The following is a 17,691-nucleotide window of genomic DNA, read 5'->3' as shown; positions in this document are numbered from 1 at the left end:
AGCAGTCCTTCATCTGTGCAGTAGAATCTGGGTACCAAAGGATTGTGCTGTTGGGTAGTTAGTGCTCATTACAGTCACATGTAAGGGTTGGAACATGTTTTCCATCCTGGAACTCCCCCAGACTCAGCTTCTCCAAAGATTTGCATTCCATCCCTTCAGGTGGAGACCAGTAAGCACCGTCTCCTTCATCAGTCCTTTGCAATGCTTGTACCATTCATCCTTGCAAAGCACAGTGCATCCTCAAACATGCCAATGCAGCGGCATAGGGAGTCCTAGGGAGTGTTTGTGAGAAGCTCTCTGGACCAGGCAGGTATTTGCTGCTTCTGAGAGACTGGCCTGAGGTGGGCTGCCTAGAAACTCAGCTGTGAACATTTTCTACACAGGATCTGGAATTGGAATGGCAGAGCAAGACGGGGGACTGATTGGTGCAGAAGAAAAAGTGATTAACAGTAAGAATAAAATGGATGAAAATATGGTGAGCCATTTGTCATCTGCATAGCACATTTCCTGTTGTACACTGGAGCAAGTGGCGTGGTGGCCAGCACTTCCAGGTTAATGTGTGTGCCGGTTTTCCACATGGTAGAAGAGAAGGACCCAGCTGCTCCAAAAGGTTGCTTTTTCCTGGTTAGCATATGCATGAAAGAACCAGTGAAGCTGCTTTTTTCTTGAGTAGTTTACCTTTTACTATACGGTAGTGAACTCATGTACAGCTAAAGATATCACTAACATCGGGGGCTGTTTTCAAGTAAGTAAAAACTTAAGTGGAAAACTGAATAAAATTGAGCTTTTTGTTGTTTTTCTTACACTGCTGTTCTTATTCTTCTTGCATTCTTCTGGTATTTTCTGACTACTTATGTTTTTTGGTTGCTCTCAGCTAAACTTGATTTTTTTTTTCTTTTTAAATTTTTAAATCTTGCGGAGGGGGTGTGTGGTCACGTGCTTGCCATGGTGTGCATGCAGAGATCAGAGGAGTCAATTCTCCTTCGGTGTAGATCCCAGGGACCAAACTGAACTTGTCAAGTTTGGTGGCAAGCACTGTTACATGCTGAGCTGTCTGGCTGGCCTGAGTTGTAGTGTAGTTCGTTAGCTGTCTGTCCTGAGGTTTATCTCTGCCACTGTTACTTTGTGGGAAGTTCAGGTAAAGAATCTTGACTGGAGCTGGGCAAGTGGCTCACGCCTTTAATCCCAGCACTTGGGAGGCAGAGGCAAGCAGATCATAAGTTCAAGGGAAGCCTGGTCTACAGAGTGAGTTCCAGGACAGCCAGGGCTACACAGAGAAACCCTATCTCATACTCCCCCCCCCCCAAAAAAAAAGTACTAACAGGACTGGCCACCTCGCAGCACCTCCTTTTGGAGGGTTGGTGAGTACATTTGGATTAGTGTGACCAAAGAAACAGCTTCCCAACACCATATGCAATAGAAAATAAATGACATTTATGTTCATTTCTCTCCCATTCTCTGAGTAGATGCTAATAATTGTGACTATTTCAGGTCATTGACGAGACTCTGGATGTTAAAGAGATGATTTTCAATGCTGAGAGAGTTGGAGGCCTAGAGGAAGAGCCGGTATGTGTTTACTCTAGAATGGAAGGGCAGTGTTCATTCTTTTCTCTTTTGGTCATCTTAGTTCAACAGAGATAAAAGACACCTGGTACTAAGTTAATAAGGGACTTGGGTCCCGATTTCCCCTTTTCTGAGTTAAGAATGCAAAGAAATGAAAACTTTCTTGGAAGTTAGAAAAGTGGGCATCCTCCCTGATCTGGTTGATGTCTTCAACAGAGTGGGGTTGTTGGGTGGCCCTGAGGTTTTTAAACAGGCTGAGAGGCTCGTGGTCCTCCTCGGGTTCCTGAGTCAGGTTGCCAGGTGGTCCCTGGGACATTGTTTCTTATATGCTTTGTTGTTTTAGGAATCTGTGGGACCTTTGAGGGAGGACTTCAGTTTGAGCAGCAGTGCCCTTATTGGCTTGCTGGTTATTGCCGTGGCCATTGCTACCGTCATCGTTATCAGCCTGGTGATGCTGAGGAAGAGGCAGTACGGCACTATCAGCCATGGGATTGTGGAGGTGAGGACTTTAGCCTAAGCTGATGAGGATCTGCACTATCAGTGGGGCAGGGTGAGTGGTTAGGACTGGATCTATATGGAATTCAAAGATCTGGACTTACCTTTTGCTGGGCATGCTGCCATCATCGATTGCATCGCTCATTAGATTATTAGGTTACATTTGGAGATCAGCCATCGCTGAGTTGTGAGTGTCACCAACTTTCAACATCCATTTGGGTTTTAATCAGTTAAATGGTTTGCTATCAGAACTTCATAACATTTTATGCTTCCGAAAGTAGAATAATACTCTTATCCTTGGTGTGTTTCTTTCTGTGTGTGTGTGTGTGTGTGTGTGTGTGTGTGCGCGCGCGCGCGCGTGTGCGTGCGTGCTTGCATGCACACTTGTTTCTGTTGGTGGGATCAAACCAGAAACCTTGCGTATATCCCTTTTGTACTGGTTGGGGATGGGAACAAAAAACCTAATGCAGGCTGTTACTGTCCTGTCTCTGCTGGTGCATAATTGGAGTAGCTTGCTGCTCATTCTTTTTAGTGGATGGTGGAAACTTTCTTGTTCTTCAGTTACATAATACACTAAGGAATATGATGCACTGTTGAAGAATACCATAGACACGCAAGCCTGGCTTCAGCTGTAGCGTTCCATCTGGCCCCTTTCCTTATTTCATAGCTGAACATGACAGGATTTGCTTCCACAATCCCAAAAACTAAGTGTTGGTCACTTGTCACTGTGGCTTCTAAGAAGCTGGTTCTTAAACTAGTTCAGCAACTGTGTCACAGTGCACCCAGTTCCACTGAAGTTTCTCAGCAGCCTGAAAAAGGGAATCCTGCCTTTTTACTTTTAAAAGCAAATCATAAAACCAGCACAGCAAAAAAAAAGTCAGAACCTAAAGAACTGACTTATGTAATGGGGATAGCCTCATTAATGGGCTGTCATTTTAAATTACTCTTTTTCGGGGGAGGGGAGGTTTACATGATTTGCATATAGAAATCCAAGGACATTTAGAAGTCTTTTTCCTTCTGTGTGGATCCCAAGGACCAAACTGAAATTGTCCAATTTGTCAGTGGTCTGTTCTCTCACTTGGACCAAGGCTTTCAGAGCTTCACTTTAGAGAAACATTTTCTCTCACCTCTTCCTTTCTCCCCTTCCCTGTGGCCTTGATACCAGCTCTTGTTTGCTCTGTCCGGTAAAAAAGGATGCTGGGCTGCTTTGAGTCCCGCAGGATTGGACAGCAAATAGCCTGACCTCCTGAGACTCTACAGAGCTCTCCGGTGTACCACAGTGACCTGCAGCCTTTGTTCCTACAGGTGGACCCGATGCTTACCCCAGAAGAGCGTCACCTGAACAAGATGCAGAACCATGGTTATGAGAACCCAACCTACAAGTACCTGGAGCAGATGCAGATTTAAGAACAGGATATGTGTGACACCTTGGCTGGAGGCTGGTACAGGTGGGCCAGAAGAGGTTCAGCGTTTGTGCCTGCCTGCTGACCACCAGCGGTGCCAGAAGGCCCCATCGTACATCCTGCTCTCCTGGATTGTTAGGACTATAAAGTACTACTGTAGGATTGCAATTTCCATTCTTCTAAATGGGTAAAAAAATGTTAATATAACAATATATGATATATAAACCTTAAGTGAAATAAGAAAATGATCTATTACAGATATCTGATGGATGTAGTTTTCTTTTTTAAATTAGAAATGCCACTTCTATTGTATTGTCTCACACATGCTCTATATAAATGGGAAATGTTGATTTTTCGATGATAAACTCTATACACAGATTGTCCACCTTACGCCAGTCAGTTCTTTAGGCTCATTTGCTGTGCTGGTTCTATAATTTGTTTTTAATGTAAAAAGCAGTATTCCCTTTTTCAGGTTACTGAGAAACTTAAGTGGAACAAGTGCATTGTAATACAGTTACCGAGCTATTTTAAAGGTATGGTTTCTTTGGAAGCCTATGTTTCCCGTGCTGGTGTCTGGGTGCTTCTGGACCAGCTGTCACCAGGCAGGGCCGAGGCACCTTGAGCTAGCCCAGTGCATACAGAGATCCACTGTGCTTTCCTTCAAATCCAGTTCTTCCGCAGCAACTAGCCTGTAGTTACTATGTGCTGTTCTTCCACTCCTGATTACTGTAGCTTTCGCTGTCCTCTTTCCTTTACCAAGTGTGTCCTGATGTGCAGCACCTCCCTCTTTGGACAGCTCCCTCCAGTGCACTGACTTCTGCCCTCCTTTGTGCCTCACTCCACTCCCCCCAGCCTCCCAGCCCTTTGCTGTTCACTCAGAGAATACCATAATAAACACGTGGCTGAGGACCCAGGAGTGCTCACAGGAGGCTTCTTTATATGAAAAGAGAATGTTCTGGGTCGTACGTGAAACTGGATCTGTAGACACTGCGGAAATCTTTGAAAATTTTTGTTCCCGTCACATGAATTGTAATGCTTGTGTATCTGAAGTTGATGCTCATCACCTTTGGGCTTGTTTTACTCTCAAGGTTCTGGTAACCTGTTGTGGGTTTTCTTTTGTTTTTGGTTTGTTTGGGGGTTTGTTTTATTGTTGTTGTCCTCCCCTTCCTCCCTCCCCCTTGGCCCTAGCCATGCCTCTTCCCACTCACCATGCACAGATTGAAACTTCACCTACAGACTTCTTAGTTTGATCTGTGGAGAATGTACAGAACCCGCCCACATCAATAAACACTTTAACTTCCCAAGTGCCTGTGTTACTGACCATGGGATTGTTCTGCGATGACGGGGCTTTCTGGTTCTGCTTTGGAGATGAAAGGCATCTTCTGTGAAGAATTATAGCCTGCATTACAGAGGCCATATTAAGTCAAACCAAGAGCTTCATTTTCATTCACTCAAAGAAGAAGAAAGTGGTTGGAGAGATGGCCGAGCAGTTAAGAGCACTAGCTGCTCTTTCAGAGGACCCAGGTTGAGTTCTCAGCACCTGTATGGCAGCTCACAACTATCTGTAAGTCTAGTTCCAGGGGATCTGACACCCTCTTCTGGCCTCTGAGCTTCAGGCACATGTGGTATGTTACATACAAGCAGGCAAAACACTCATGCACATAAAATAGTTTTTCCCTGGTCAAGAAAGCTGGGTGTTGTGGCTCTGATTTCAGCACTTGGTACTGTTGAGTTGAAGACCAGCCTTGACCACATAGCAGGACCCTAACTGGGGAGCAAAGTCAGATTGTCAATACTGACCAGAAAATGTTTATAGCTTTTGTTTCTGAGTTTAAGTAATTTGCCACTAGGAGGCGCCCTCTGCTAATTGCTTACGTGTTAAACTGCTTACAGGGCTTCGTGCCCGAGCACTGTTAGCACCCAGTTTTTAATGCTCGTCAGTACATGGAATACATTGACTCCATGGAGTGGTCAATACATGTTATGATACATGTGGTTATTAGGGTCATACTGCATGTGTCTACATGCAGGCACACATACGAGCAATGGGATAGGGAGCGACCATTGTATGAGTTCTAAGCCAGGAAGCACCCTGGGTGAGTCTCTCAGCACTCCAGTTCTCTGTAACAGTCAACACCTTCTGGCTGCCTCTCCTATGATGTCCCCTTAGTTTGCTGCCCAGGGGAGTCACCAAGAGAGAGTTTTTATATTTGGAGTGAGTTTCTCTCAGAGCGCTCTAAAAAGGTATCACTGGACCCTCTATGCAGTCTGGAAAGCGACATTGCTGTTCATTCCAAATATAGCAGATCAGCTTTGTTTATTTGGTGCCTATCGAGCAGTAGGTGGCTTGGTCGCCTTTGTGAACCAACCCTGTCCAAATTCCATCCGACTGATTGGCTCTCAGAACTTCTCAACAACACCCTGTTGACAGTAGAATAGTCCTGGGAGATATTCAGAGCTCATGCGAGGATTGTGCCTGACCCTCATGGATTGGCCCAGCTACGTAGAGATTGGATCAGAACTCAAGAATCGGTGCAACCAGGTCCGAGTCTCTCTTACCCTGTACAGATTTGCTTTGCACTCAGCAGGGCATGCATGAACTCATTTTTTTTTTTTTTTTTTTTTTTTTTTTTTTTTTTTTTTTTTTGGTTTTTCGAGACAGGGTTTCCCTGTAGTTTCTAGAGCCTGTCCTGGAACTAGCTCTTGTAGACCAGGCTGGCCTCGAACTCAGAGATCCGCCTGCCTCTGCCTCCCGAGTGCTGGGATTAAAGGCATGTGCCACCACCGCCCGGCACATGAACTCATTTAATTGAATTCTCCTTAAATGTAGAGGTGGCTGTATTATGGTGGCCATATAGTGATTAAATTTTCTGAGGAAACACCCACAGAAATGTAAATCAGGAGCTGCCCTTTGACCTTACCCTAGGAGGAAAGCTCCCTCATGGGCACAGAAAGAAACTTACTCATCTCTTGGTTTCTGCTTCGATGACTAAGCCGGGACTTCTGGAGAATGCAGCCCTACCCACCTTGTAGTGAGCCTCAGGTGCTGGCTGCTATGTAGGTGTGAAGGTCCTGACTGCCTGTCAGCTCCCGACTGCAAATCAAGACCAGCAACTGAAGTCTCTGCCAGACCCAGGCATGTGGATGGTCTGTAGGGCTTCGTTTGCTGTGACAGCGAATACTCTTAGTTTAGAGGACACAGGTTAGTCTGTAATGAGTCCCTGAAATTTCAGAGGGTCCAAGGGGGCACACTTATAGGAACATACTGTCAAACTCATGAGAAGTCACAGACACGGACAAAGCAGAAGGAAGTAAAAGGGACATGATTTTAGTTAACACGATTACAGGGTCACCTGCACCTAGTGGTAGAACCCAAGTCTGGTTACGGACAGTGGGTTCTTTTCCAGGACCCAGGACAAAGAGCGAAGTGGTCTATATGAAACCAAGAGACCAGTGTCTATTGCCTTTCTGCCTGTGAATGCAGGATGTCTTTCTATCCTCTTTGTGCTCTTCATCTTCATTAGTGACTTCTGCTGCCACGCAGCCCAGAGATTAGACATATAAAATATATTTTCTCTAAAATTTTGAGATGGATTGGAAATGGCTTGAGAAATCTGTAGATTTCTGGCCAAGAAAATCCAGACCTGGATAATAATTTTTGTTTGCCTTAGTTTTTTGAGACAGGGTTTCTGTGTAACAGCTCTGGCTATCCTGAAACTCACAGAGATCCACCAGCCTCTGCCTCGCAAGTGCTGGAATTAAAGGTGTGCGCCACCACCACCCAACTTCAGGATAACAATTTTGAAGTCAGGTGTTGGGTTGCAGTTTTGGACAACTGTAATGCCAGCACTTGGGAGGCTGAGTCACGAGGATCTCCAAATTCAAGGCTAGCCTGGTTTACATAGTGAGTTCAAGACCAACTTGGACTACACAGGAGACTCAAAAAAAAAAGATGTGTGTGTGTTTATATGTTTGTACATATGTTCATGTGTGGATGTATGTGCATGTATACATGTGCAAATGAAAGCCAGCATTTGATGTCCAATGTCTTCTTCAGTTTCCCTCTCCACCTTTAAAAAAAATCTGTGTGCATTTATTATGTATTTGTGTATATGTTTGCAGAGGCCTGAAGAGGACATCAGATAATGAGGAGCTGGAGTTGCAGGGTTTGCTAGCTGCCCAGTGTGGATGCTGGAAACAGCTCCTGTCCCCTGGAAGAGCAGCAGTTGAGCTCTGGCTCCAGCCCAATCTGCATGGGTTTGTGTGTGTGTGTGTGTGTGTGTGTATGTGTGTGTGTGTGTGTTCGAGACACTGTTTCTCACTGAATATTTGGCTAGACGGGTCAACAAGCCCTAGCAATCCTTTACCTTCCAGCACTAGGATTGCAGTGTGTGCTGCTGCACCCCGCCTTTTGATGGCCATTTTCCCATCCCCCCCCTTTTTAAGTCTAACTGAGTAGAAGTGAATGAATCAATGAAATTTTTTAGTAAGCAGAACCTTGCGAATATTTACATAGTAATTTTTAAATTATGTATGTACTGCATCCAAAATAGAAACCTGGAAGACAGAAAAGAGATGAAATAGTTTTCCCCAAATAATTTACTTAATAGGAAGATAAAACCTTTTGGATCCAGTAAGATACCGACTGCTACATGCATGCCTGGGTGTGGGGGGTGGGGAGGGAGGATAAAGCTACTTAGACCAGGCTAGCCCCAAACTCACAGCAATCTACCTGTCTCCACCTCCCCAGTACTGATATTGCAGGTGTAGTGCTAGCACCACACCTCGCCAGAGCGACTCTTGTGCTCACTCTCATTTGTGTGTGGCAGTGCACACCCATGCTGTGTATCCTGTCCCCATCAGTGGTCATTGTCATTCGGTTTGCCGTGGTTTCTATCTACTGCCACCTTTCTGTCCGTCCTAGGAAGTGACTTCCCTTGTTTTGGTGGTCTTGACAGGTGAGTAACAGGTTAGCTGGTTTTTTGTAAGATGTTCCGATGTTGGGAGTGTGTCTGATGTTTTTCTTGTAAAAACTTCCTGGGGCTTATGTTTTTTACTTTAATTTCTTTGTTTGGGATCAAACCCAAGACCTTGTACACATGAAACAAATGTAGCTCTCTGAGCTTTGGATGACCGCAGGAACAAACACGTTGTTCACAGGACTCATCACAGCCATGGTGACCCTGATCACCTGGGTGGCCCAGGGCTGTCAGATTTATCTCCTTTGAAGTTCCTTTACCCTCCCCCACAATGTTGTCTTTGGAAAGATACTGTTACATATATGTAGCCCATACTTAGAGTGGGGAGGTCAGCACTTTTGTTATGTCTTAAAAAGAGATGGGGGAGGGAGGGGATTGAGACAGGGTCTCCTGTAGCTCAGGCTGACCTCGGATTTGTTATGCAGCCACGGGGAAATATTTTATCTATTGTCTGTCTGTCCGTCCTTCCTTCCTTCCATCCATCCATCCATCCATCCATCCATCCATCTATCTACCTGTCTGTCTGTCTATCTATCTATCTATCTATCTATCTATCATCTATCGCATGCCAATCCCACTCCCCCCTTGTCTCCTCCCACTCCCCCACTTCCCCACTTCCCCAGCATGGAGTATCTTTAACTAGGTTTTTAACTGTTCCTCTTGCCTCCACATCCCAAGCACTAGAATTATAGGATGATCTGTCTCACCAGGTTTATACAGATCTGGAGAACAACCTTGAACTCTATGCATGGTTGGTAGGTACTCTGTCAAGTTTGAGTTCTTAAAGGCCCATTTGGCAGGCTTGATACTGTTGAGACCTGGGAGGAGGAAATTAGGTCATTGGGGAAATGCCCTTGGGAGCTGCACCCTTCCCCTCCTGGCCTCTAGGAGGTGGGCAGACTGCAAGTTTCCCAATGTGATGGGCTGTCTCGCCACAAGGCTGAGTGACCACAGACTAAAGCTGTGAGTGAAAATAGCTCTTCCTCCTCAGAAGCTGCTCAATTGGCGTTTTGTCACACGATGGCATGCTGACTGTGCTCTCTCTCACTGTTTTTTAGCTTGTGTTTTGACGCCTTGGAATAGAGCAATTCCTGGTTCTAAGGTCAGGTCGTTGCAGTGCTATACTTAATGATCATCAAAACTGAAAGAACATTCCAGATTGTGGTAGTGTTTCCACAGGTATCGTATGTCAGAACTCAGACATACATTTTATTGTGTATGAGTGATTGTGCGGTATATTATCTGCTCTCATGTTGCTGAGATAGGTGCCCACACACAGAACAACTTAGATGAGGAGGGTTTCTGTTGGCTCACAGTTCCAGAAGTGATGAAGTCCATTGTTGTGGATCAGGCAGTCAGGAAGCAGGAGTGAACCAGAGTGGAGTCAGGCTATAAAAGCTCAAAGCTCAGCCAGGCATGGCTGTCCACGCCTTTCATTCTGACACTCGAGAGGCAGAGGCATCTCTGAGAATTCGAAGCCAGCCAGAGCTACATGGTGAGACTCAATATCAGAAACAAACCCTCAGAGCCTGACCCTAATGACGTATTCCTCCAGCAAGGAAGTTTCCATCACATTTGACAACATCTGAAAGGTTCTGTAACATTCCCACACAGCACCACTAGCTGGGAGCCAAATGTTCGAACACTAACTGCAACACTCAGTAACACTGTCTTTTTAAGTGTGCTGGCGCTAGGGCACGGTTGGAGTGCCTGATTAGCATTCATGAAATCCTGGGTTCCATCACTGGCACCGCTGCATAAGTCAGACACGCGCCTGGATTCTCAGCACTTGGTGGAGACAGGAAGCTCAGAAATTAAGGTCCTCCTTAGCCATGTAGGGGGCTCGAGACCCTGTCTCAAACGAACAAACAAAATGAGGTGCCTCACAAAGTTATGCAAAGGCTACTTAGACTAGAAAGGGATGAAATGGCTTAGTGGCTAAGATCCCAGACTGCTCCTGCAGAGGATCCAAGTTCAGTTCCCAACATCTATGTTGAGCAGTTTACAACTGTTTTTAATAACAGCCTGGGTGATGCAACATTTCTACCCTCTGTAAGCACTCAGATACACACATGTGGGCATGCACGCACAGAGAATTAAAAATAATACAACCTTCTTTAAAGGCTTGAAATTGCATAAAGACTCACCCTATTCCCAGTGTCCTCTCTGCTTCCTGCTTGTGGATCAAGGTGTGAATCCTGCCACCCTGCTTTGGCTTTGGCATCTGAAAGTATAAGCCCAGTTACACTTCTTGCTTCTGTATGTTGCCTTGGTCAGGGTGCTTTGTCACAGCAATAGGAAAGTAAACACCTGCAAACTCAGCCACCTTAAACACTTGCCCTGTCTCACTGACTCTGCCTTCTTTCTTCCAGGATTCAGTTTAGTTTTTCCTGCCTAGCTAGCTTCTACCCTATCTAATAAAATCGACACATATATGGAAGGACTTCCTACATCAATCGTGGGCAAGTAACTTGAGAGCCAATCACAATAAAAATAAAGATTCTACACTTGTTTTTATGTTTTGTACTATTCTCCAACAGAGTTTCACTATGTAACTCTAGCTGGCCTGGAACCAAGAAGATCTCTGTGTCTCTGCTTCTGAGTGCTGGGATCAGAGGTGGCCACCACACCCTGGAACACTTAATTTTTTTTTCTTGTTTTGTTTTTTTGAGACAGAGTTTCTCTGTGTAATAGCCCTAGCTATCCTGGAACTAGCTCTATAGACCAGGCTGGCCTTGAACTCAAAGATCCGCCTGCCTCTGCCTCCCAAATGCTGGGATTAAAGGTGTGCGCCACCACTGCCCAAATAGGGCCACCTAATTTTTAAACCTTATTAGTGGTGTCAGCCTCATTAGTTATATCTCCAGGTCCAAGACACATTTTTGGGCTGGGCGGCGGTGGCGCACGCCTTTAATCCCAGCACTCGGGAGGCAGAGGCAGGCGGATCTCTGTGAGTTCGAGGCCAGCCTGGTCTACAAGAGCTAGTTCCAGGACAGGCTCCAAAGCTACAGAGAAACCCTGTCTCGAAAAACCAAAAAAAAAAAAAAAAAAAGACACATTTTTGTATACATGTACTCTGCTGTCCATGAGGAATAAGTTCCAAGACCCCCATGGCTGCCTGAAGCCACAGTACCAACTCCTTTCAGAAAAAGCTTCACACACATACCTGTTTCTCTGGTGTGGATCTTTCTATCTCTCCAAGGCCACGAGTCCCCAGGTTGGCAGTACTGGGAAGTGAGGTCTGCTGTTCTGGCGCTTGAGCTGGCTTTTGAAAACCTAATCCCCATACTGGGTGGCCTAACCCAATCCTTGTTCCTACCTCAACTTTATGTGCCATGTGTTGACTCCCGTAGGAGGCCTGCCCCTTTCTGAATGGAGTCAGAGGAGTAGATAGCAGGGGTGGGGCGGGAACTGGTCAGTATATAAAATAAATGAGAAAAATAACTAAAATCCCAATAACAACAAAAGAGTGAGATCTAGTGGGGAGTCCTCAAGTCACTAGGGGTGCCTCTGAAGGAGGTCGTGGGGCTTCAGCTTCCCCATTTTTCTCTCCTTGGCTTGTCATGGTTGAACAATTTTCCATTTTTTTTTCAGTTTGCTGCCTTTTTTTTCTTATAAGTTGATATCCAATTATTTGAGTACTAGAAAGCTGCCTGACATAATAAATCTTAATTTATTATGTTCGGTAAGAGACTGGCAAGAATGGGACAGTTATAGCTGCTGCAGTAAGTTATGCAAATATTCTCTCAGTGCTGGGCTCATTCTTTCTCCTGAGGTCATGTGACGTCATGCAGTGCCTGTGTGGTCAGATGAAGTGAGGTAGATGCTGCCGGCACCGTGACACTGTGGGTAAGGGTTACGTTAACATAAGCACTGTGATACAATGTTGTTGCTCTGATAATTGGAATGGCTACTAAGTAACTTAATGGGAAAGTGGTATAGACAGCATTCATATGTGGGCAATTGGGTGATTCATGGGCTGGGAATGTATCTAGGTTGGTAGAGTGCTTGACTAGTATGGAGGAAGTCCTGGATTCAAATCCCAGCACTGCATGAACCAGTGTGGTGGTAGGCACCTGGAATTACCAGCCCCCGGAGTGGTAGAGAATCTGCTCATTTTTACTTATATAGCAGATTTGAGGCCAGCCTGTATGAATAAATAAATTCTTAAAACAAATTAAGATCCTAGAGGGGATGAAATGGAATGATTGCTGCTCAGAATGGTATGCAATTTTAAATGATTTTTTGTGGGACTGCTGTCAAGATAGCTCCAGGGTCTTTATGATTTAAAAAAAAAATACGTAGGAGCTGAAGAGATGGCTCAGCAGCTAAGAGCACTGGTTGCTCTTCCAGAGGACCTGGGTTCAATTCCTAGCACCCACATGGTAACTTAAAACTGTAACTCCATGAGCTGGCTCAGCGGTTAAGAGCACTGGCTGCTCTTCCAGAGGACCCTCGTTCAATTCCCAGCACCCACATGGCAGCTTACAACTGTAACTCCAGTTTCAGGGGACCTGACACCCTCACACAGACATACACACCAATATACATAAGATAAAAATTATTTAAAAAAAAAACTATAGTGTCAGTCTCGGTTTTTCTGGCCTCTGCAGGGCTTTTAGACATAGACATACATGTGATGCACAGACATGTATGCAGACAAAATGTGTGTGGCGTTAATGTGTATATATGTATATGCATATACATATATGTGTAAATATTTGATAATAAAATTGTAAAAAATTACTTGGCTGTGGTTTGTTCGGTTGGTTGGGTAGTTTTTTGAGACTGTGTAACAGTCCTGGCTGTCCTGGAACTCCTTTATAGCTCAGGCTGACCTTGAACTCACAGAGATCAGCCTGCCTCTGCCTCCCGAGTGCAAGAATCAAAGGCGTGCGCCGCCACCACCTGGCTTGACCAGGTCTTTATCAAATGATAAGCATCTTCACCTAAGGACTGATTGAAGCATGTGACCGGATGACTCAGTGGACTTTGATTTTCATAAAAGCCTACGTGGCACTGTGGACCAGGCAGCAGGCTGCGGCATAGCTTCACAATGTAGGAGGATGAGCCTAGATGTCCTGAGGAGGTAGACAGGGCAGGAGAAGTCAGAGAAGGGGAGCATGGACTAGCCCAGGGTGCTCTGAGAACAGCTCCCAAGTGAACACGTCAGCGTGTTCACATTGCCTTTGCCGAGACAAATGCCTGAGAGACAGCTTCAGGAGAGGAAGGGCTTATTTTGGCTTGTGGTTTCAGAGCTTCTAGCCCAGCGGTTCTCAACCTTCCTAAGGCTGCAATCCCTTAATAGAGTTCCCCATGTTGTGGTGACCCCAACCATAAAGACACTTTGTTGCTACTGTGTAACTAATTTTGCTGTAAGAATCATAGTGTAGCTATCTGATATGCCACCCACAGAGGGGTTGAGACCCACAGGTTGAGAACTGCTTTTCTAGTCCATGTCATTTGGCTGCCGTGCTTTGGGGTCTACAGCAGCATAGTAAGTACATCAAGTGTGTGATAGAGGAAAAGGGAAGGAGAGACAACAGGGCTAGATTCCCAGCATTCCCTGAGGGCAGGCCTCTAGTGACCTAACTCCGACTGTGCTCCACCACCCAAAGGGTCCCAGAGCACCACAGGTCTTAGAGCACCACAGGGTGAACGAACGCCTCAGCACAGGGGCCTTTGGGGACATTTGCAACCCAAGCCATTGGATCCATCAGTCCATCTGCATTTATATAGCTTTGGACTTGACTCTGGCTTTCAAGTTGCCCTGTTTAGAGAATTTGCACCGAGTCCTGACCAGACAGTTCTTGGCTTACATGGCTCACTGGCCACCGACCCAGTGAGACATGCCCGGAAGAGATTTCCCAAAGGTTCAGAGAATCTGCTTTCCGAGAGTCAAGGAGGAAACCCCTGGTTTTGTGGGCAACAGTAGCATCCTGGCTGCTGTTCAGATTTCGAGCTCTGTGATGAATGAGTGGTAGGAGCAGTTCGGTTTGATGGATCTTGTTCCTGGCAGTTTCTTCTCCCTCCTACCTCTCTGGTTCTCCAAGACACCATGTGACTCACTTAGAATCATTTCCTTATCCCCAGCCGGGAGAAGTGAATCAAGAATTAAGTGGGGTAGGAGGTGGGAAGGCAGGGTAGTATGCATGGGGAGAGATAGCGAACACTAAAGACTCCTGAAAACACCATATAGAAAACTAATGCAGTAGAAGCTTCCTAAAATACATGCATGCATACATACCTCTCTCTCTCTCTCTCTCTCTGTGTGTGTGTGTGTGTGTGTGTGTAAGAGTTGCCCTATGGCAGGAAAACAAAGCCTTTTCTAGATACCATAGTCTATCAAAGGAAAGACAATGCCAATTGTGGTGGCATACACCTTTAATCGCAATACTTGGGAGGCAGAGGCAGACGGATCTCTTTGTTAGTTTGAGGCCCTGGTCTACATAGTGAGCTCCAGGCTAACCAAGGCTACTTAGTGAGACCCTGTCTCAAGTGAAATAAAGGCTAAGTGCCAGGTATAGGTTACATATTTTCCAGTTATTTGCCAGTGGGATTCTGTAGACCTTCCAAACTTTATAGGCCATTGCCATTCTCTTGTTTACCTTCCAGAACTTGATGGTAAGATCCTGTTTTTGAAGGTACTGAATACTTCAGTTATAAGACATTGAGAAATCCAGCTGGTACTGACCTAGAAGCTTCATCCCTATTGGCTAACTTCCATAGGTACTATGTGCATTACTGGGGGAGAGAAGTAATCAATAGTCTTACCCAGATGTGAATCTATGAACTGCAAAAATGACCAACCTGGCATATACCAACATGGCAATAGCGACATGATTATTGTGGGAGTAACTACCTTTTGATTTGGATTTCAGATCCACTCCACAAGATGAAATTCATAGGTGGCACCATTCACAGGCTATTGACTGCTAAATGGCCTTAGTATTAAACCCCTAGACGAGTGCATCTTCCAACCTCCCACAGAGAAGCTGCTTCTGCAGTAGATGGTAACTAGCATGGAGACACACAACTGATCATCATGCATGGAATAAGACCTCAGAGTGCACAGCTCTGAACGGGACATCATCACCTCACCCCTCAAGTGTAGTGATATTTCATTTGTATTTTAATAAATAAAGCTTGCCTGAAGTTCAGAGACTAAAACAGCTACACAGATCAGCCTTACAGACCAGGCAATGGTGCACACACTCTTAATCCAAATAGCCACACTAGTTTGCCATAGAAACCAGATGGTAGTGGTTCATGCTAGAGAAGAATATAAAACAGGAGGAGACAGCTCTCACACACAGTCTCATCCTGAGATTCTTGAAGGCAGGATCACCATTTCCGACTAAGGTAGAGGTAAGAGCCAGTGGCTGGCTATTTTCCTTTCCTGACCTTTAGGTTGAACCCCAATTTCTGTCTGTGGGTTTTTATTAATCATGGTAGAGGAGTGGGTATAAAGATTTTAGGATCCAGAGGCAGTAGATGCCTATAGCAAAGAGCATTTTCTGGACACAATGGTGATTGCACATAAGAATTCACCACAGCTGTGACAGGCATGCACAAGACTTCAAGATCAAACCAGACAGAATGAAAGTCAGTTCTCCTCAGCTCTACAGCCTGAGAGTCTGCCCATGCTTAGTAGATGGCCCTACACCCATGAACGTATTGGCAGCATTAAGTGGATTTAGTGGGTAAGAAGACACATGACATTGGGAATGGGAACTATTGGGGAGGGGAAACACGAACAATTGGAGGGCTGGTCATGACGGATGGATTTGACCAAAACATACTATATGTATTTAAGAAATTCTCAAAAGAAAATCTTAACAGGAAAAAAATCCTACCCCTGCCCTTTTCTTTGCTCACACAGTGCTCTGTTCGTCAGCTGGGGTGTGGGTAAACTCCACTAAGGACAAGTTCTCTGACCTCTCCTGGAAGAAATTACCTGTTGCCTTTAAAAACTAGGTTTGACCAGGTGGTGATGGCACATGCCTTTAATCCCAGCAAATCTGAGTTCAAGGGCAGCCTGATCTACAGAGCAAGTTCCGGGATGGCTGGGGCTCCATAGAAAAACCCTGTCTTGAAAATCCAAACAAGCCGGGCATGATGTTACATGCCTTTAATCCCAGGACCCAGGAGGCAGAGGCAGGTGGATCTCCATGGGTTCGAGGCCAGCCTGGTCTACAGAGTGAGTTGCAGGACAACCAAAGATACACAAAAAAACCCTGTCTCAAAAAAACAAAAAAGAAAAGGAAATACAAATAAACAAAAACCAAAATCTAGGGCTAAGGGAGCTGGAGAGATGGTTCAGCAATTAAGAACACTTACTGCTCTTGCAGAGCACATAGGTTCCATTCCCAATACCCACATAGTGGCTCACAGCCATTGTAGCTCCAGTTTCAAGGGATCTGATGTCACTTTCTGACTCCTGTGGTCCCCAGGCACACACGTGGTACCCACACAAGGTGCACGTAGAAAATACATGGCGGATAGGACACTGAAAAAGTTTTAATCTAAGAAAAAATGATAGAAATATTTAAAAATAAAAAGCTAAGGTTAAAAACCAAAGTGAGGGCTGGGACTGTATTTTACCCAGCATGCACGAGACCTCAGGTTCAATTCTCAGTGTGGCTAGAGCAGGAACAACAGTCATATAAGGGGTCTCTGTGAGTGGGGAAAAATACAGATAGAACAAGTTCATATCATGTGGTCCTACATCGTAAATGGAGGTCTCAAATGGAACATGAAGAGTACTTTATTTCTTAAAGGTCTCATCTTCCTGAGACCAGGGCTGTAGTTCAACGTTACAGCACATGGTTCAGCATGAGTGTGGCTCTGGCTTTGGCCTCCAGCATCAATAAATAATGATGATGATGATGGTAATAATAATAAATTTTAAAAAGAGAAACAAAACCTCCTACCTTTCTAACTGGAAACCCAAGAAACAATGACCAAAAGACCAAGGCATATGCTTTGTGCCCAGATTAAGACCTTAACGTTGGGGCTGGAGAGACGGCTCAATGGTTAAGAGCATTGCCTGCTCTTCCAAAGGTCCTGAGTTCAATTCCCGGCAACCACATGGTGGCTCACAACCATCTGTAATGAGGTCTGGTGCCCTCTTCTGGCCTGCAGACACACACACAGACAGACTATTGTATACATAATAAAATAAACAAATAAATAAAAAAAGAGCTTAACATGTCATGCTCTACATGACATCAGTATATATTAAAGAAATG

The 17,691-nt window shown here is 45.1% G+C and overlaps 1 protein-coding gene across 4 annotated transcripts in view; it reads left to right on the top strand.

Moving 5' to 3' along the window:
• The window catches only part of Aplp2 (amyloid beta precursor like protein 2), a 70,735-nt gene extending 65,970 nt beyond the window's left edge, over positions 1-4,765 (top strand). For all 4 annotated transcript variants that reach the window (XM_038321543.1, XM_038321544.1, XM_038321539.1 and 1 more), the window contains 4 exons: positions 384-475; positions 1,492-1,566; positions 1,907-2,062; positions 3,364-4,765. In XM_038321543.1, coding sequence (XP_038177471.1) covers positions 384-475; positions 1,492-1,566; positions 1,907-2,062; positions 3,364-3,465 — 425 coding nt within the window. In that variant the 3' untranslated portion in view covers positions 3,466-4,765. The remainder of the gene's footprint in view (positions 1-383; positions 476-1,491; positions 1,567-1,906; positions 2,063-3,363) is intronic.
• The last annotated feature ends 12,926 nt before the right edge of the window (positions 4,766-17,691 follow it).

The sequence above is a fragment of the Arvicola amphibius genome, chromosome 3 (assembly GCF_903992535.2).
Source record: "Arvicola amphibius chromosome 3, mArvAmp1.2, whole genome shotgun sequence".
Lineage (NCBI taxonomy): Eukaryota > Metazoa > Chordata > Mammalia > Rodentia > Cricetidae > Arvicola > Arvicola amphibius.
Note: the sequence above shows the minus strand (reverse complement) of the source record. Positions and strands in the feature narration are given on the sequence as shown.